General features: G+C 41.3%; 1 protein-coding gene across 1 annotated transcript in view; it reads right to left on the bottom strand.

Annotated features, from left to right (window-relative positions):
- Positions 1–1,057: 1,057 nt before the first annotated feature.
- Positions 1,058–21,601, bottom strand: part of LOC140044829 (uncharacterized) — a 33,938-nt gene continuing 13,394 nt past the window's right edge. The window contains exons 18-30 of the mRNA XM_072089510.1: positions 20,956–21,246; positions 20,235–20,281; positions 19,760–19,942; positions 18,501–18,700; positions 18,050–18,154; positions 17,240–17,525; positions 16,261–16,497; positions 14,981–15,517; positions 12,276–12,911; positions 11,253–11,978; positions 8,289–9,503; positions 2,604–7,640; positions 1,058–2,255 (exon numbers count right to left, since the gene is read on the bottom strand). Of these exons, the coding sequence (XP_071945611.1) occupies positions 1,903–2,255; positions 2,604–7,640; positions 8,289–9,503; positions 11,253–11,978; positions 12,276–12,911; positions 14,981–15,517; positions 16,261–16,497; positions 17,240–17,525; positions 18,050–18,154; positions 18,501–18,700; positions 19,760–19,942; positions 20,235–20,281; positions 20,956–21,246 (9,853 nt within the window). The 3' untranslated portion in view covers positions 1,058–1,902. The remainder of the gene's footprint in view (positions 2,256–2,603; positions 7,641–8,288; positions 9,504–11,252; positions 11,979–12,275; positions 12,912–14,980; positions 15,518–16,260; positions 16,498–17,239; positions 17,526–18,049; positions 18,155–18,500; positions 18,701–19,759; positions 19,943–20,234; positions 20,282–20,955; positions 21,247–21,601) is intronic.

Here is a 21,601-nt window from a genome sequence, read left to right as displayed (position 1 = left end):
AATATATGGGAGCTATTATGACTGATGAAGGGTCCAAACATGGGATATTGTCCAGGATAGCACAACAGAAGCAGCACTGGCAAAAATTGAAGACAATATGGCACGACAGAAACATCACCTTAACGTCAAAGATCAGGCTTATGCGCACTCTGGACATCACCCGTATTCTTGTACACATGTGAGTCCTGTACACTAACAGCTGATCTACAGAGATGGATAAAAGCACTGGAAATGAGATGCTCCGCAAGATCTTCAAAACATCTATAAAGACCATGTCACAAATGAGGAAGTCAGCAACAGGATCAACAGAGCAATTGGACCATACAAAGACCTGCTATCAATTGTGATAAGCAGGAAGCTGGAGTGGTACAGACACGTGCCAAGATCCAGTGGGCTGGCCAAGACCACAGGGTACCGTACAAGAAGGGAGAAGGAGAGGCAGACAGAGAAAGAGGTGGGAAGACAACATCAAGGAATGGACAGGTTTGACCTTTGTTGACTTACAATGAGCTACAGAGGACATTTAGATCGATGAAGGAGGATTGTCCAAAAGTCAGCAGTGGTGCCTCAACAACCCTATCAGGGGTTAGGAAACTGATATTGTCCTGAATATATAATCCCATTTATAGGCCTAATTGTAATCTTTTAAAAAGGTTTTTATAATTATTAAAAAGTTTCAGAATCATTATTTTTGTTAATTATATTCTTCTAGGAAATAGCCTTTCAAATATGTGATTTTATTAATCTTCATTTTCATGTTTAGTTTTTGGCACTATATGCATTTCGCGAGCATACCCAGTTTTATACAATTGCTTCACTCAACTATGTAAATATACTGAGAATGTTAGTCAATATGCTCTGAATTTAATAGTCATGTCATGCCCGAAAACGAAAAGTCACTCTTATATCTATTCTTTATACTGATTAGCCTCTTCAGTCCAAGACTGATCTCCCAGAGGGCCCAGTGTATAGTAATATTATGAGCTTGTAACAGTCGCTGAGTGTGTACTATTTATGGGAAAAAAAACAAAAAATCAAATCACTTTTAATTATTGCTTTAATATTTTCACTTAGTGCTAAAATAACAAAGTGCATATAATTAATAATAAACATTTGAACTAATTTATGATAAGCTATATAAATTTAAAATAATATAATTTAACAAATTAAAACAATGGGTGTCTAAATGATGAATTGATCCTTGAATGCCTAATACTATATGAAGCAAAGTATAAATTGTGCTAAATTTGCTTAAATTATAGTTTTAATGAGGATCATGTGGCCATCTGCAAGACAAATTGTTTTCACAACCAAATTAATAGTAATCTTACCAAAGAACAGCATGCTTGCAAATAAAAACTGTAACTAAAATTTGATAGGATACTGCTGTAGCTATAGATGCACATGACATTTGTTTGTGGAATATATTCCATTTTATGAATATTTGAGGATTTCGACTCACCGATTTCTTACAAGAATAATGAAAAGCGAAAACAGAATGTTAATTTGTATATAAATATTTGTTGATGGATTCAAACATGTACTACAAATGGAGATAGGCATTATATACCAATAGATAAAGGTTTTGGTCCCCTCTCCTTCATATTTTTTTTTTTGTCTAATGTATTATACCATATGGACAATTGTCTGAAATAAAAGTTGAATTGAATTGAATTGAATTTTGGGGTTGAGATAATGACCAATCACACACATAGGTCTAAGGCCAATTTACACAGACTAGCGGTAATGCTAAGCGGAAAACCGCGTAGCTTGTCCCACATAGAATCTGTATTTAACCTGTAAATGGTCATAAGGAATAAGGTGAGAACATTTTTTGAATATGAACTATATACTAGAAACGCTTAAAATAATACTGCAATTAGTTCCAAGTTTGGCTAAATTTTAGGCTAAAATGACTGTACTAGTACTAGGACTAGTACTAGTACTAGTACTTTTACAGGTATCATCCGTACAGGTACAACGATCAAAGGTGTCTAAAGTAATTTCTAGTTCAACATTTTCATTATCATCACAGATAAACGTTATCATTCTAGTTACAGACACTGGTGCCTCTGGCCTACAGCAACCACATTTGGTATCATAAGTAATAGTCTGTGTTCTGATTTCTACATGGTGAGTAGTAGTTGAAGCGCACATTCCATCACAGTAATCAATTTGAATGCCTGCTGTTGTGCAGGTTTTATTATTATATACTGTACTAAACGTTTCGACTGCCTGTTTTTGTTCACAAGTTTCTAGAAATCAAAAAGTAGAGCATATTATTAATTGTTAAATGTATTTGTTAAATTTTTTTTTTCTTATTTCTCAAATTAGGAATTGCCAAGAATAAACATGATAAAGGTGGCACCACTGTTCCAAGGGCAAAGATACAAAAGGTTCTCTACATAAACAAAGTATATTTTGGAGTTGTTTTTGTAGAAAATTGTTATAACTTATTTTTATTTTCATTAAGCAACATCAAATTTACAATAATCTGCAGATGTATTAAACAAACCATTGTTATTGTAAAGGCCTATTACTTTTTTTTTTGACTACACCAATTTCTTTTAAAATTTATAGAGAAGATAATAGAAACAGATTACCTTTATGTGGGGTTGGGGTACCTGTTGCAGTTGTACTTGGTGTTGACGGGGTACCTGTTGAAGTTGTACTTGGTGTTAATGGGGTACCTGTTGCAGTTGTACTTGGTGTTGACGGCGTACCTGTTGCAGTTGTACTTAGTGTTGACGGGGTACCTGTTGCAGTTGTACTTGGTGTTAACGGGGTACCTGTTGCAGTTATACTTGCTGTTAACGGGGTACCTGTTGCAGTTGTACTTGGTGTTGACGGGGTACCTGTTGCAGTTGTACTTGCTGTTGACGGCGTACCTGTTGCAGTTGTACTTGCTGTTGACGGGGTACCTGTTGCAGTTGTACTGGGTGTTGACGGGGTACCTGTTGCAGTTGTACTTGGTGTTGACGGCGTACCTGTTGCAGTTGTACTGGGTGTTGACGGGGTACCTGTTGCAGTTGTACTGGGTGTTGACGGGGTACCTGTTGCAGTTGTACTTGGTGTAGATGGGGTACCTGTTGCAGTTGTACTTGGTTTTGACGGGGTACCTGGTGCAGTTGTACTTGGTGTTGACGGGGTACCTGTTGCAGTTGTACTTGGTGTTGACGGGGTACCTGTTGCAGTTGTACTTGGTGTTGACGGCGTACCTGTTGCAGTTGTACTTGCTGTTGACGGGGTACCTGTTGCAGTTGTACTTGGTGTTGACGGGGTACCTGTTGCAGTTGTACTTGGTGTTGACGGCGTACCTGTTGCAGTTGTACTTGGTGTTGACGGGGTACCTGTTGCAGTTGTACTTGCTGTTGACGGGGTACCTGTTGAAGTTGTACTTGGTGTTGACGGCGTACCTGTTGCAGTTGTACTTGGTGTTGACGGGGTACCTGTTGCAGTTGTACTTGGTGTTGACGGGGTACCTGTTGCAGTTGTACTTGGTGTTGACGGGGTACCTGTTGCAGTTGTACTTGGTGTTGACGGGGTACCTGTTGCAGTTGTACTTGGTGTTGACGCCGTACCTGTTGCAGTTGTACTTGGTATTGACGGGGTACCTGTTGCAGTTGTACTTGGTGTTGACGGGGTACCTGTTGCAGTTGTACTTGGTGTTGACGGGGTACCTGGTGCAGTTGTACTTGGTGTTGACGGGGTACCTGTTGCAGTTGTACTTGGTGTTGACGGGGTACCTGTTGCAGTTGTACTTGGTGTTGACGGGGTACCTGTTGCAGTTGTACTTGGTGTTGACGGGGTACCTGTTGCAGTTGTAATTGGTGTTGACGGGGTACCTGTTGCAGTTGTAATTGGTGTTGACGGGGTACCTGTTGCAGTTGTAATTAGAGTTGACGGGGTACCTGTTGCAGTTGTAATTGGTGTTGACGGGGTACCTGTTGCAGTTGTACTTGGTGTTGACGGGGTACCTGTTGCAGTTCTACTTGGTGTTGATGGGGTACCTGTTGCAGTTGTACTTAGTGTTGACGGGGTAGTTGTAATTGGTGTTGACGGGGTACCTGTTGCAGTTGTACTTGGTGTTGACGGGGTACCTGTTGCAGTTGTACTTGGTGTTGACGGGGTACCTGTTGCAGTTGTACTTGGTGTAGACGGGGTACCTGTTGCAGTTGTACTTGGTGTTGACGGGGTACCTGGTGCAGTTGTACTTGGTGTTGACGGGGTACCTGTTGCAGTTGTAATTGGTGTTGACGGGGTACCTGTTGCAGTTGTACTTGGTGTTGACGGGGTACCTGTTGCAGTTATACTTGGTGTTGACGGGGTACCTGTTGCAGTTGTACTTGGTGTTGACGGGGTACCTGTTGCAGTTGTAATTGGTGTTGATGGGGTACCTGTTGCAGTTGTACTTGGTGTTGACGGGGTACCTGTTGCAGTTGTAATTGGTGTTGATTTGGTACCTGTTGCAGTTGTACTTGGTGTTGACGGGGTACCTGTTGCAGTTGTTCTTGGAGTTGATGGGGTACCTGTTGCAGTTGTACTTGGTGTTGACGGGGTACCTGTCGTAATTGGTGTTGATGGGGTACCTGTTGCAGTTGTACTTGGTGTTGACGGGGTACCTGTTGCAGTTGTACTTGGTGTTGACGGGGTACCTGTTGCAGTTGTACTTGGTGTTGACGGGGTACCTGTTGCAGTCGTTCTTGGAGTTGATGGGGTACCTGTTGCAGTTGTACTTGGTGTTGACGGGGTACCTGGTGCAGTTGTACTTGGTGTTGACGGGGTACCTGTTGCAGTTGTACTTGGTGTTGACGGGGTACCTGTTGCAGTTGTAATTGGTGTTGACGGGGTACCTGTTGCAGTTGTACTTGCTGTTGACGGGGTACCTGTTGCAGTTGTAATTGGTGTTGACGGGGTACCTGTTGCAGTTGTAATTGGTGTTGACGGGGTACCTGTTGCAGTTGTAATTGGTGTTGACGGGGTACCTGTTGCAGTTGTAATTGGTGTTGACGGGGTACCTGTTGCAGTTGTACTTGGTGTTGATGGGGTACCTGTTGCAGTTCTACTTGGTGTTGATGGGGTACCTGTTGCAGTTGTACTTGGTATTGACGGGGTACCTGTTGCAGTTGTACTTGGTGTTGACGGAGTACCTGTTGCAGTTGTACTTGGTGTTGACGGGGTACCTGTTGCAGTTGTAATTGGTGTTGATGGGATACCTGTTGCAGTTGTACTTGGTGTGGACGGGGTACCTGTTGCAGTTGTACTTGGTGTTGATGGGGTACCTGTTGCAGTTGTACTTGGTGTTGATGTGGTACCTGTTGCAGTTGTACTGGGTGTTGATGGGGTACCTGTTGCAGTTGTACTTGGTGTTGATGGGGTACCTGTTGCAGTTGTACTTGGTGTTGACGGGGTACCTGTTGCAGTTGTACTTGGCGTTGATGGGGTACCTGTTGCAGTTGTACTTGGTGTTGACGGGGTACCTGTTGCAGTTGTACTTGGTGTTGACGGGGTACCTGTTGCAGTTGTACTTGGTGTTGATGGGGTACCTGTTGCAGTTGTACTTGGTGTTGATGGGGTACCTGTTGCAGTTGTTCTTGGAGTTGATGGGGTACCTGTTGCAGTTGTACTTGGTGTTGACGGGGTACCTGTTGTAATTGGTGTTGATGGGGTACCTGTTCCAGTTGTACTTTGTGTTGACGGGGTACCTGTTGCAGTTGTACTTGGTGTTGACTGGGTACCTGTTGCAGTTCTACTTGGTGTTGATGGGGTACCTGTTGCAGTTGTACTTGGTGTTGACGGGGTACCTGTTGCAGTTGTAATTGGTGTTGACGGGGTACCTGTTGCAGTTGTACTTGCTGTTGACGGGGTACCTGTTGCAGTTGTAATTGGTGTTGACGGGGTACCTGTTGCAGTTGTAATTGGTGTTGACGGGGTACCTGTTGCAGTTGTAATTGGTGTTGACGGGGTACCTGTTGCAGTTGTAATTGGTGTTGACGGGGTACCTGTTGCAGTTGTACTTGGCGTTGATGGGGTACCTGTTGCAGTTCTACTTGGTGTTGATGGGGTACCTGTTGCAGTTGTACTTGGTATTGACGGGGTACCTGTTGCAGTTGTACTTGGTGTTGACGGAGTACCTGTTGCAGTTGTACTTGGTGTTGACGGGGTACCTGTTGCAGTTGTAATTGGTGTTGATGGGATACCTGTTGCAGTTGTACTTGGTGTGGACGGGGTACCTGTTGCAGTTGTACTTGGTGTTGATGGGGTACCTGTTGCAGTTGTACTTGGTGTTGACGTGGTACCTGTTGCAGTTGTACTGGGTGTTGATGGGGTACCTGTTGCAGTTGTACTTGGTGTTGATGGGGTACCTGTTGCAGTTGTACTTGGTGTTGACGGGGTACCTGTTGCAGTTGTACTTGGTGTTGATGGGGTACCTGTTGCAGTTGTACTTGGTGTTGACGGGGTACCTGTTGCAGTTGTACTTGGTGTTGACGGGGTACCTGTTGCAGTTGTACTTGGTGTTGATGGGGTACCTGTTGCAGTTGTACTTGGTGTTGATGGGGTACCTGTTGCAGTTGTTCTTGGAGTTGATGGGGTACCTGTTGCAGTTGTACTTGGTGTTGACGGGGTACCTGTTGTAATTGGTGTTGATGGGGTACCTGTTCCAGTTGTACTTGGTGTTGACGGGGTACCTGTTGCAGTTGTTCTTGGAGTTGACGGGGTACCTGTTGCAGTTGTACTTGGTGTTGACGGGGTACCTGTTGTAATTGGTGTTGATGGGGTACCTGTTGCAGTTGTACTTGGTGTTGATGGGGTACCTGTTGCAGTTGTACTTGGTGTTGACGGGGTACCTGTTGCAGTTGTTCTTGGAGTTGACGCGGTACCTGTTGCAGTTGTACTTGGTGTTGACGGGGTACCTGGTGCAGTTGTACTTGGTGTTGACGGGGTACCTGTTGCAGTTGTAATTGGTGTTGACGGGGTACCTGTTGCAGTCGTACTTGGTGTTGACGGGGTACCTGTTGCAGTTGTACTTTGTGTTGACGGGGTACCTGTTGCAGTTGTACTTGGTGTTGACGGGGTACCTGTTACAGTTGTACTTGGTGTTGACGGGGTACCTGTTGCAGTTGTACTTGGTGTTGACGGGGTACCTGTTGCAGTTGTAATTGGTGTTGACGGGGTACCTGTTGCAGTTGTACTTGCTGTTGACGGGGTACCCGTTGCAGTTGTAATTGGTGTTGACGGGGTACCTGTTGCAGTTGTAATTGGTGTTGACGGGGTACCTGTTGCAGTTGTAATTGGTGATGACGGGGTACCTGTTGCAGTTGTAATTGGTGTTGACGGGGTACCTGTTGCAGTTGTACTTGGTGTTGACGGAGTACCTGTTGCAGTTCTACTTGGTGTTGATGGGGTACCTGTTGCAGTTGTACTTGGTGTTGACGGGGTACCTGTTGCAGTTGTACTTGGTGTTGACGGAGTACCTGTTGCAGTTGTACTTGGTGTTGATGGGGTACCTGTTGCAGTTGTACTTGGTGTTGACGGGGTACTTGTTGCAGTTGTACTTGGTGTTGACGGGGTACCTGTTGCAGTTGTACTTGGTGTTGACGGGGTACCTGGTGCAGTTGTACTTGGTGTTGACGGGGTACCTGTTGCAGTTGTACTTGGTGTTGACGGGGTACCTGGTGCAGTTGTACTTGGTGATGACGGGGTACCTGTTGCAGTTGTACTTGCTGTTGACGGGGTACCTGTTGCAGTTGTAATTGGTGTTGATGGGGTACCTGTTGCAGTTGTAATTGGTGTTGACGGGGTACCTGTTGCAGTTGTACTTGCTGTTGACGGGGTACCTGTTGCACTTGGTGTTGACAGGGTACCTGTTGCACTTGGTGTTGACGGGGTACCTGTTGCAGTCGTACTTGGTGTTGACGGGGTACCTGTTGCAGTTGTACTTGGTGTTGACGGAGTACCTGTTGCAGTTGTACTTGGTGTTGACGGGGTACCTGTTGCAGTTGTACTTGGTGTTGATGGGGTACCTGTTGCAGTTGTACTTGGTGTTGACGGGGTACCTGTTGCAGTTGTAATTGGTGTTGACGGGGTACCTGTTGCAGTTGTACTTGCTGTTGACGGGGTACCTGTTGCAGTTGTAATTGGTGTTGACGGGGTACCTGTTGCAGTTGTAATTGGTGTTGACGGGGTACCTGTTGCAGTTGTAATTGGTGTTGACGGGGTACCCGTTGCAGTTGTAATTGGTGTTGATGGGGTACCTGTTGCAGTTGTACTTGCTGTTGACGGGGTACCTGTTGCAGTTGTAATTGGTGTTGACGGGGTACCTGTTGCAGTTGTACTTGGTGTTGACGGGGTACCTGTTGCAGTTGTACTTGGTGTTGACGGGGTACCTGTTGCACTTGGTGTTGACGGGGTACCTGTTGCAGTCGTACTTGGTGTTGACGGGGTACCTGTTGCAGTTGTACTTGGTGTTGACGGGGTACCTGTTGCAGTTGTACTTGGTGTTGACGGGGTACCTGTTGCAGTTGTACTTGGTGTTGACGGGGTACCTGTTGCAGTTGTACTTGGTGTTGATGGGGTACCTGTTGCAGTTGTACTTGGTGTTGACGGGGTACCTGTTGCAGTTGTAATTGGTGTTGACGGGGTACCTGTTGCAGTTGTACTTGCTGTTGACGGGGTACCTGTTGCAGTTGCAATTGGTGTTGACAGGGTACCTGGTACAGTTGTAATTGGTGTTGACGGGGTACCTGTTGCAGTTGTAATTGGTGTTGACGGGGTACCTGTTGCAGTTGTAATTGGTGTCGACGGGGTACCTGTTGCAGTTGTACTTGCTGTTGACGGGGTACCTGTTGCAGGTGTAATTGGTGTTGACGGGGTACCTGTTGCAGTTGTACTTGGTGTTGACGGGGTACCTGTTGCAGTTGTACTTGGTGTTGATGGGGTACCTGTTGCAGTTGTACTTGCTGTTGACGGGGTACCTGTTGCAGTTGTAATTGGTGTTGACGGGGTACCTGTTGCAGTTGTAATTGGTTTTGACGGGGTACCTGTTGCAGTTGTAATTGGTGTTGACGGGGTACCTGTTGCAGTTGTAATTGGTGTTGACGGGGTACCTGTTGCAGTTGTACTTGCTGTTGACGGGGTACCTGTTGCAGTTGTAATTGGTGTTGACGGGGTACCTGTTGCAGTTGTACTTGGTGTTGACGGGGTACCTGTTGCAGTTGTACTTGGTGTTGATGGGGTACCTGTTGCAGTTGTACTTGGTGTTGACGGGGTACCTGTTGCAGTTCTACTTGGTGTTGATGGGGTACCTGTTGCAGTTGTACTTGGTGTTGACGGGGTACCTGTTGCAGTTGTAATTGGTGTTGACGGGGTACCTGTTGCAGTTGTACTTGCTGTTGACGGGGTACCTGTTGCAGTTGTAATTGGTGTTGACGGGGTACCTGTTGCAGTTGTAATTGGTGTTGACGGGGTACCTGTTGCAGTTGTAATTGGTGTTGACGGGGTACCTGTTGCAGTTGTAATTGGTGTTGACGGGGTACCTGTTGCAGTTGTACTTGCTGTTGACGGGGTACCTGTTGCAGTTGTAATTGGTGTTGACGGGGTACCTGTTGCAGTTGTACTTGGTGTTGACGGGGTACCTGTTGCAGTTGTACTTGGTGTTGACGGGGTACCTGTTGCAGTTGTACTTGGTGTTGATGGGGTACCTGTTGCAGTTGTACTTGGTGTTGACGGGGTACCTGTTGCAGTTCTACTTGGTGTTGATGGGGTACCTGTTGCAGTTGTAATTGGTGTTGACGGGGTACCTGTTGCAGTTGTAATTGGTGTTGACGGGGTACCTGTTGCAGTTGTACTTGCTGTTGACGGGGTACCTGTTGCAGTTGTAATTGGTGTTGACGGGGTACCTGTTGCAGTTGTAATTGGTGTTGACGGGGTACCTGTTGCAGTTGTAATTGGTGTTGACGGGGTACCTGTTGCAGTTGTACTTGGTGTTGACGGAGTACCTGTTGCAGTTCTACTTGGTGTTGATGGGGTACCTGTTGCAGTTGTACTTGGTGGTGACGGGGTACCTGTTGCAGTTGTACTTGGTGTTGACGGAGTACCTGTTGCAGTTGTACTTGGTGTTGATGGAGTACCTGTTGCAGTTGTACTTGGTGTTGACGAGGTACTTGTTGCAGTTGTACTTGGTGTTGACGGGGTACCTGTTGCAGTTGTACTTGGTGTTGACGGGGTACCTGTTGCAGTTGTACTTGGTGTTGACGGGGTACCTGTTGCAGTTGTACTTGGTGTTGACGGGGTACCTGTTGCAGTTGTACTTGGTGTTGACGGGGTACCTGTTGCAGTTGTACTTGGTGTTGATGGGGTACCTGTTGCAGTTGTACTTGGTGTTGACGGGGTACCTGTTGCAGTTGTAATTGGTGTTGACGGGGTACCTGTTGCAGTTGTACTTGCTGTTGACGGGGTACCTGTTGCAGTTGTAATTGGTGTTGACGGGGTACCTGGTACAGTTGTAATTGGTGTTGACGGGGTACCTGTTGCAGTTGTAATTGGTGTTGACGGGGTACCTGTTGCAGTTGTAATTGGTGTCGACGGGGTACCTGTTGCAGTTGTACTTGCTGTTGACGGGGTACCTGTTGCAGTTGTAATTGGTGTTGACGGGGTACCTGTTGCAGTTGTACTTGGTGTTGACGGGGTACCTGTTGCAGTTGTACTTGGTGTTGATGGGGTACCTGTTGCAGTTGTACTTGCTGTTGACGGGGTACCTGTTGCAGTTGTAATTGGTGTTGACGGGGTACCTGTTGCAGTTGTAATTGGTGTTGACGGGGTACCTGTTGCAGTTGTAATTGGTGTTGACGGGGTACCTGTTGCAGTTGTAATTGGTGTTGACGGGGTACCTGTTGCAGTTGTACTTGCTGTTGACGGGGTACCTGTTGCAGTTGTAATTGGTGTTGACGGGGTACTTGTTGCAGTTGTACTTGGTGTTGATGGGGTACCTGTTGCAGTTGTACTTGGTGTTGACGGGGTACCTGTTGCAGTTCTACTTGGTGTTGATGGGGTACCTGTTGCAGTTGTACTTGGTGTTGACGGGGTACCTGTTGCAGTTGTACTTGCTGTTGACGGGGTACCTGTTGCAGTTGTAATTGGTGTTGACGGGGTACCTGTTGCAGTTGTAATTGGTGTTGACGGGGTACCTGTTGCAGTTGTAATTGGTGTTGACGGGGTACCTGTTGCAGTTGTAATTGGTGTTGACGGGGTACCTGTTGCAGTTGTACTTGCTGTTGACGGGGTACCTGTTGCAGTTGTACTTGGTGTTGACGGGGTACCTGTTGCAGTTGTACTTGGTGTTGATGGGGTACCTGTTGCAGTTGTACTTGGTGTTGACGGGGTACCTGTTGCAGTTCTACTTGGTGTTGATGGGGTACCTGTTGCAGTTGTACTTGGTGTTGACGGGGTACCTGTTGCAGTTGTAATTGGTGTTGACGGGGTACCTGTTGCAGTTGTACTTGCTGTTGACGGGGTACCTGTTGCAGTTGTAATTGGTGTTGACGGGGTACCTGTTGCAGTTGTAATTGGTGTTGACGGGGTACCTGTTGCAGTTGTAATTGGTGTTGACGGGGTACCTGTTGAAGTTGTACTTGGTGTTGACGGAGTACCTGTTGCAGTTCTACTTGGTGTTGATGGGGTACCTGTTGCAGTTGTACTTGGTGGTGACGGGGTACCTGTTGCAGTTGTACTTGGTGTTGACGGAGTACCTGTTGCAGTTGTACTTGGTGTTGATGGGGTACCTGTTGCAGTTGTACTTGGTGTTGACGAGGTACTTGTTGCAGTTGTACTTGGTGTTGACGGGGTACCTGTTGCAGTTGTAATTGGTATTGACGGGGTACCTGTTGCAGTTGTACTTGGTGTTGACGGGGTACCTGTTGCAGTTGTACGTGGTGTTGACGGGGTACCTGGTGCAGTTGTACTTGGTGTTGACGGGGTACCTGTTGCAGTTGTACTTGGTGTTGATGGGGTACCTGTTGCCGTTGTCCTTGGTGTTGACGGGGTACCTGTTGCAGTTGTAATTGGTGTTGACGGGGTACCTGTTGCAGTTGTACTTGCTGTTGACGGGGTACCTGTTGCAGTTGTAATTGGTGTTGACGGGGTACCTGTTGCAGTTGTAATTGGTGTTGACGGGGTACCTGTTACAGTTGTAATTGGTGTTGACGGGGTACCTGTTGCAGTTGTAATTGGTGTTGACGGGGTACCTGTTGCAGTTGTACTTGCTGTTGACGGGGTACCTGTTGCAGTTGTAATTGGTGTTGACGGGGTACCTGTTGCAGTTGTACTTGGTGTTGATGGGGTACCTGTTGCAGTTGTACTGGGTGTTGACGGGGTACCTGTTGAAGTTGTCCTTGATGTTGATGGGGTACCTGTTGCAGTTGTACTTGGTGTTGACGGGGTACCTGTTGCAGTTGTACTTGGTGTTGACGGAATAGTAGTTGTTCTTTCATGCAGACATCCAAAAATTCCAAATCTTACTGTTGGATTGTCGACATTATAAGAATCAATTTCCACTCTTAGAGCGACAACAACTGGAAGTTTTTCAGGAAGAAGAATTTTTTCTACAATGGAATTATTAGTTTGGTTTGGAACATGAAAGTCATCACTCATAATAATGTAACTGTCACTTTCTGACTCTTTATGATAAAGTTTAAGTTTGGTAACAGAATTTCCTTCATCTCCCTGAATGGTTAAGGATGTTATGGATACCGTGTTATCAAATGTAACATCTACATATGGTTTGGGCTGTACAGTAATATCCGGAAACCATATGTCTGTGCTGTCTATTTCCGTGCTGTTAGGATTAGAATTATCTGATGTTGTTCTAGTTACTGAAAGTCCAGCAACAATATTAGATAATTCATCATCACATTCTGTAAAGAAAAGAAAATAGTTTATTATAAACTAATAATATAAAGTTTTTCCAAATGGTTTGATTGGCTAAAAGTGGCTGTTTTACAATACAAACTAAAATAGAAGGTGTATTAGCAGTGAAGACAATGTTTTACTCCTGAAGTTAGTCAGATGATAGATAAATGTCAAACTGAACCTAACCCTTAAATAAAGCTAATCTACAGTAAAAAAAAGAAACGGTTTACAATTAAATAACCTATAACAGTTGAAGAAAACATCAAGAAAACACACACAGTCCAAATTAAAATAATATTTAAAATTCAGATTTTATTATAATAATTAACAATTACTACTGTAGTTGTTGTTTATTTTGCAAAATTCTATGAGGCATTCTAAAATAGATAATTGATTGGATGTCATGAACTTGGAAACGTAAAGTCTTCTGAAATTGCAAACCTCCACAAGTTGTGTTGTCAATCTAGCACCTGGCTAGCTTTTCTTAGCTTGTGAAAGAATAATTTCAAGAACATTATTTTATTTATTTGACATAAAGTCCGGGTTTTCTAAGAGTCCATGAAGCTCAGGCCAAAAGTCCCAGATTTAATTAACATTTCAGTACTTTCAAATCAAATAAAGTAGTCTATCATATTTAACCAACTAATTTTATATGTATTTTTTTACCTCGGCCAAGGAGGTTATGTAGTCGATTGCACCTGTGTGTTTGTTAGTTGAAGGATTGCCAGATTTTTACCATTAAATTTTGATAATACAGATATGTGGTCACGGACCATTCCATCAAGTTTTAAGGCAATCTGGACCAGGATCCCAATTCTGGACCAACTTTTATATTATTTTACTTACTACAGGTAAGTATCCATGTGTTGAGCTTAGGTTCATAGTAAAAAAAATATTAATATTATTGATACAAAAAAATAATAATGATTAAATATTTAAAAAAATAATGATGATGAATAAATGAAGATCCTAAGCAGGATTTAAACTAAAGATATCTAAATTGTAACTACTTGTAACAAGTTGTAACTAGGTTTGCATAGTGTAAGTACTATTTTTTATGAAAATTTCCCGAGACACATTGTTGAGAAGCATGTTTTTGTTCCGAGATGTTCCGCGTGTATTGCCCTGGTATTAAACTGACCAATCATAGTAATTAAACAATAGCAACTAGGCTTCCTACCAAGATTTATCAGGCTTCGCATATGCATGTATGAAACGTGTAATAAATCAGGAGATCAACGTTACAAGTTGTTACAAGTTGTAAACATTTATGCAGATGTCAAATAGGGTATAAGACACAAAAATAAATTAAGTTTGAGGAAAATTTTTGATTAGAAGAGGATTCCAATAGTATTTTTCAGTAATTTATGAACAATGCAAATGCTTAGCAAGCTAATGTTCTACTAAATACTACAATCAAACCACAAAAGATATGCATAATTTATTTTGTTAAATAATTATTGAGTAATATGGTCATTTGTTAACAGATGCTTCACTATATACAGTATTTAATAGTGTTAAAATTGTAAATGTCATACAAGGGCCGAACCAGGTTTGCGTGATCTCCCTTTTTAGCAGGTAAAATGAGATTGTGTACTGCATTATGAACTATCTTGTAGAAGCCCATTGTCACAGAACCTGTTTCAAGAGCATAGGGCCAGTGGGGTCGGAGATCATTCTATGTTGCAGTTGCAAGTGTATGGCTATACAGTAGCTTACCAGCAACAGTTAAATGCTCCATTTAAGATTAATCTGAAATATCCCTATTTTTTTAAAATTATTAATATTATTATTATTTCATCATATTATAAGACATTACAAAGAAAAGTATCACTATATGCTGATAAAATATTAAAAGCTAAATACTACCATTTTTTATCAAACCACAAAAGATACAGTATGCATAATTTATTTTGTTAAAATGAGCTCAATTCGGTTGTTGTCATTTGTTGTTGTATTATTATTATTATTATTTATTTTGGACAGACTAATTATATTATATGTTAGCATACACAGCCCAGATCAGATCCACCCATCACAGAAGGGATCGATAAATGAAAATGAAATGAAATACCTTCGATCGTCGTCAATCTAGTGGTTTGCAAAGTGGTAGGAGCTTCAGTTACTATGATTGTTGTAATTTCAGCAGTGGTAGTACGACTAGTTGTAGTTTGAGGTGCTTGTGTCGTCGTAGGTTTGGCCACACATCCATAGAAAGCAATTCGTAAAGCAGGCTGAATATGAAACTTCATGATTTCAGCTTTTAGATACACGACATCTGGAAAATCCTTCGGCAGTTGAATGATAGTTACTTCTGAATGATTATCTTGCCCCGCTACCTCTATTAATTTATTCCACTCTACTATAGTGTTAGAGTCCACTGTTTTATAGTACAATTTTAGCTCGGTAACATACATGTTATCTTTTCCCTGGACACCAATGATAAGCACCTCTACAGTGTAGTTAAAATTAAATTCAACATACGCTCTAGGTTGTTCTGGCATATGGTTTGGGGTCCAGCCCTCACTGTGTAACTTTGTATTTTCTGGATTTGAAAAGTCGGACGTTACCCTAGTTCCTTGTCCAACGACGTCCAAGTCATTGTTGCACACTAGATAAAAACAGAATTATATTATTGTCTCTCAATTAACTGTATTGGCTAATTTGATTGATGGTAATGTCATTACTTGCAGCGTTCACAATAACACTGGTCTGCCGGCCAATGGCAAGTTAAATAGTAAAAATAACAAGTCTGTTGGCCAGTTAAATTTTCAGAACAATATGATGAAATATCAATAATTTTACTTAATTTACCTCTTCACAAATTCCTTTACAAAATATTACTAATGTAATTATTTCAAGGAACAACAGAAAGAAGATAATTTGTTTGAGATGTGATTTGAGAATTTATTGGGATAGCCAAATAATTTTGAAATGTTCTCAATAGATGTTTTGGTTTTGTTTCATTTTTTTCTTGTTTTAATATTAACAAACAATAATAACATTAAGATGTATAATTGTATTCATGCTTAAAAAAGATTACATCGTAACCCACACTCTAATAGTAACCCACCTTATGAGTCAATCTATAATAATAACCCACACTCTAATACCCCCTTCTAATAGTAACCCACCTTATAAGTCAATCTATAATAATAACCCACTACTCTAATAGTAACCCATGGGGGTTAATATTAGAGTCACAAAAACTATTGACAAAATGACATTATGCTTATGGTCGTTCATGATGCAGCTGTATTTTTAAAATAAATAATAATCTAATAGTAACCCACTCTAAAAACAATCAAAGAATATTAACACAGGGACGATTTACGATATATTCCAATGGCATACTTTCTATTGTTGTTGTAGGCACGGCAGTAGTGGTTGGAATTGGAGTAGTAATTGTAATTGGAGTAGTAGTTGGCCATGTTGGAGCAACTGTAGTAACCTCACAAACCGGTTTAGTACCACAAAGACCAGTTTGGTTGTTGTAGTCATCTTGATGGCAACAGCCATCTACGCAGGTAGCACCATGACACATCTCCACACATGGACTGTAATGCTCACATCCCTCATCACACTGCATAGCTGTAAAATAATATTAATAATAATATTAAAATGTATATGGGGAATATAATAACTTGCGATTGGCTGCACAGGTGTGAACGACACATACCACAACTTTCTTCTCCTCTAAGGGTCTCTTCATGTTCAGTGCTGCCACCAAACGGCGACTGTTTGTCTGTCCACAACGACAAGGGCTGAATGGACCAGTACACAAGGGAAACCCCCTACTCTTCCGAAAGATGTATTGAGTTCTTTAAAGTGCACGCGAGCCAGATGTGTACACTGGACCTCCAGTTTTAAGTCAATATCCAAGAAGACTTGGTCGAGGAGTGTCTTGAACATGTACCGATTGTATAAATGGTTTGCGGCGCCCCTCAGCCACTCGACTCAAGTTTACTCGGCATGGGGGATATTATCAAACACAATCTTGCCAGGAGCAAGCAATGAGTGAGTTACATTGTAAATCAAATGAAATTAAAGGGGCATTATTGTCGTAAAGTTACTATTGTAAAATCAGATGATCAGTAATTTTCGCTTTAGAGTTGTAGAATAGAAATTTTAATTCATACCTAATAATTGTTTGTTTTATTTTATAATAATATTATTGTCTATACCTTTTTATGCTTTTGCTTTTAATATTTATTATTTAATCCGTGATCAACTTTGATCAACTGTAATACTGAAAGTGTTTCACATAAAATAAAAAATTAAATAAATCAGTCACAGTTTTGGAGAATTGGGAAAAAAAATTGTTGAAACTTACGGCAAAAGTGTGATGACCTCCAGCTTATCAAGATGTCATAATCTTTGCAGAGTTGGGCATAAGCCGATATGGCTGTACACATACACTCACAATCTCCACCATAGTCACAGGCACATGAATCAGCCACACATTCTGTGTAAAACGTCTTGACGGGAACTCGACTGTGGCACGGTGAAAACATATCTTCATAAAGTATTTTACACTTGCTCTCGGCCCAGAACTTTCGTTTTGGGTATTCTTGACAGGCATCGCTAGGCTCTACAGCGCTAGGACAAGCAGTCAATGCCTATTGATATAAAATAATACTATGTACAGTACTGTAGGTAAACAAGGAAAATTATACCATTATAAAACCAGATTGTACCAGACTTCAATACTGTTATGTACCAGGCACGGATGTAGGCGGGGCTTAAACAGGCTTTAGCCCCGCCCCCTAAAATTTATCAGCCATGTTTTTTAAAAATGAAATAAAGAATATTTTTTTTGCAACCTGACGGATCGTTTGATGAAATATCTAGCCCCCTGAAATTAACGATTTCCAATAGTTACTTTTACCGACCATTGCCTGCCCAGTAAAACTTACCATGGTCTCGGTAAAACTAACTACGCGGCTAAGAAGTCCAATCACAACGTGCAACTCATGTTAACACATGCGAGTCAATCATTTTTTTTAACATCACAGTTAAATGTTGGTATCTGCGTTAAAATATCTCAGTATGATGATAGTATGATGATCAAATCTTCTGATGACATTGGGTAAAGTTTGGTAAAATTTACAATGTTTAAAGTCTATGTACAAACAAGGCATACCTTCCAACTGTCACCGAACTCATATACTGACGTGGCTTCCATTCCATTTCGCATTTGCAGATCGTTGCCTTCCACACCATCATAGTAGCCACATAGACCTGTTAGCTATAAAAACAAGTAATATCTCTAGAAAATGATTTCAGGTTTTACATGTGATGCAGGTGGTTAAAAGCAGATATACAGGTGGCTATTATGAATGTTTACGAGTGCAAATAATGAAAAACATTTCACTTTCCACCGAATGAAATTATTTTTTCTGTTGCATGCATTATTTTTTTTCACGCCTACTTTTATTTAATTACTTTGCTGATTCCACCTTAACCCTCTAATTTTGGACGTGGGGTAAAAAAATTATAGATGATGCACACTACAGGGCCAATTCAGGGGTCAGACACCCCGATCACCAGGGTCCTGAAGGTGTATTCTTAATATACTGTATTTATCTTCTTACTTTGTTTTGCAAGTCTGAACTTAATTTAATTTGAAGCCATGTTCCTTTATTCCACAGCAAAGTGTAGCCTACATTTATTGAGTATACAAGCACATTGTAATCCAAGTCCATTACTGTCCAGTAGTCGGCAGCTAAACCAGTTGGTTGCAACACAGAGTCACCACGAATTAGCTTGTAAGTAGCTTTGTCATCATCAGACCCTAGTACAACAAAACATTAAAGCTTTAAAAAAATACATTGATATTATTTTTCTTTCCATCCGCTCGTCTTTGGTCACAAGCTATTAAAGAGGAAACATCAATCAATATTTTAAGCTTTATACTTATTTTGGTAGAATAGGCTTTCACTAGAGATCCTATGAATACTGTTCCAGCAAGCTCTCATATGGGTAGCTTAATATTGGCTCAGTGTGAACGTAAACTAATATTGGCTCAGTGTGAAGGTAGCTTAACATTGGCTCTGTTTGAACATAGCTTAACTACGGTGGCTGATTTCCGCCAAAGAATAAAATTATTTTATAATAATATGGCGTTATAACGCCCTAATTATACAATCCGTTCACATGTACATGCGCATGCATAGTACATCAACAAACCCAGAACCATAAAGAGTTGCGACTTTGAATGGATTTAATCAATTTGTTTAAAGGTTTTTGTTAAAATAAAATTATTTTGATTTGATTGATTTTAAACAAACAAAATAGCTTTAATCCACTTAATTTTTTAACGGCTCTGGCTGTGCGCTCCATGAACACACTACGCGTGCCCGTTTATTTTGTACAGCGATTCTCTATAGTAATGCATTGTTTTTTACATTTTGTTGTTTATTTATTTTTTTTTTTTTATTCTCATTTTAGGCAAATTGCCAAGGATTACCACAAGTGAATTCATTCACTATCCTTCTCAAAGGTGGCAATCCCATTCACAAGACAAACATATACACAAGATGCTCTACATAAACAAAGACTTATTATTAAGTCTTTGGGAGTGGAGTTGTAAATTGTCATGAAAAAAAAACCCTGACATGACAGGACTTGAACCCAGGACCCTTAGATTGGTAGCGAAGCATCATAACCACCAAGCCACAGCTCCACTCCCCAAGCCACAGCTCCACTCCACTCATCTTCGCAGTAAATTTATGATTGCGTTATCTTAACAAAACCTTAAAACAAATTAATTGTTTTGATATTAAATTAGATATTTAAAACCTTGTGAATGTAGCTTAATATTGGCTCAGTGTGAACATAGATTGGTTCATACCTTCACTAAGTGTAATCGCCTTTGTACAAGTGACACCTGTTGATCCACACTCTACATTCTGAATAGTAATCGTGAATTTAGGATCTTTTGATTTAATCAGGTCATATTTACAATTTCCAGGGAAGTTAAACTGTTGTCCATCAAACGTTTTGTAGTGGCCATCTCCCCATGTAATGCAAGTACCTATTAAAACATAGTATTATTATTTCTCCAATTTCTTAAAAGAACTACATTAATATCTGTAGAAACAACCCTGAGAAACGTATTATCAGAAAATATTGGGAGTGTGGCACAGACAACTTTCAACTAATAATAACTAATAATTTGTAATATTAAGAGTAAGGTCAGATGGCCCTAATTTATATTGCTAATGTTGTCAAATTTATACAGCACTTTTAACAATCAACAGAATGTCTATGAGGTACTCTAAACATAGTCATTACTTTAAAAATATATACAGTAGTAATATATATACCATCGCATGACGTTTCTACACATTTCCAAATTCCTTCATTGCAGGTACTGAAAAGAAGGTAATGTAATAGAACATTATTCATCGAAGAGTTTAAATGTAGTTGAATACCTTCTTAGTACTCCGATTCAGGTCATTTTGATACTTCATGTCTATGGATGTATTCAGTATAAAAAATGTATATAACAGACAATTTACATGGCAAATCGTACAAGTTCTCTCTCTTGTACTATAGAGTATCACGGTTCTGACATCACGACGGTAGGTGGCGCTGCGTGGTTGCTAGCGCAACTAAAAATGCGTTCAGCCTGCCTGAGTGACTCCAAGGTCACCAATGGTTTGGAATAGGCTTATTGAAGTAGTTATTTTAAAACTTAATAATTTTTATTAAAAACAAATTAAAATTTCAAAAGATCACTAAATATTTGTTTTTAATAATCTATTTATTCTTCAACTACAGTTTAAGTTTAAAAAAATCAAGCTAAGATAATTTGATTGAAATACAGATCTTTACTGTTTATCAACATAGTAGCGCTGAACGCATTTTTTGGTTGGCCAGCAAACATGCAGCGCCCTCTATCGTCGTGACGTCACACCGTGATACTCTATAGTATAGTAAAGATAGTTAGGCCCATTGGCCAGATAGTGTAAGCGTATGATTTTAGAAATGTATTTATATATTATCTAAACACTGTTGAATTTAAAATAATAGTAGACAATTTACCATGAACTGCAACCAATTGCTAAAACTTGTGTATCAAAATATGCCTTGCCATCATTCATACATGGACATTCTGTTGGTTGAACACATTTTAAATGGACCTCATCGTAGACATATCCCTCTAGGCATTCACATCCTGGCAGGCAATCTTTCTCAGAACAAACCTCATCAAAAAACCTTGTGGCGCATGTTTTACGACAATTGTCGCCTCCATAACACAAAGTATAAACAGCATTTTCAGGGCATGAACAATCTTCTTGTTGTGAACAAACGAATTCACCTCTACTGCATATACTACATACACAAAAGGAATGGTTAGGGTGTTGGTGAGATGTTCATGAGCCAAGTTAAAACTGTTCATGTTCATTGATGAAGGCTAGGCTGGGGAAGCTAGGCCATTCAAAAAGGCAGTTCTTCAACTTTGGAAGTGGAGTATAACAGTTAATAAACGGCATGCTCAACAGTTTTGGTCATTTGTACAAAAGATTCAACTGCGCATACTCCATTCCGCCATTACCGGAACTGTATTGGTCAATTTAACCTGTTGTTGCGTTGAAAAATTTGAAATGTGCATGTTTGTGATATTATATTGAAACCGAAGACTACAAAACGCAAATGCATGCACACAATAAATAAACAGGAAACCGAA

This window comes from Antedon mediterranea, chromosome 1 (genome assembly GCF_964355755.1).
Source record: "Antedon mediterranea chromosome 1, ecAntMedi1.1, whole genome shotgun sequence".
Taxonomy (NCBI): domain Eukaryota; kingdom Metazoa; phylum Echinodermata; class Crinoidea; order Comatulida; family Antedonidae; genus Antedon; species Antedon mediterranea.
Note: the sequence above shows the minus strand (reverse complement) of the source record. Positions and strands in the feature narration are given on the sequence as shown.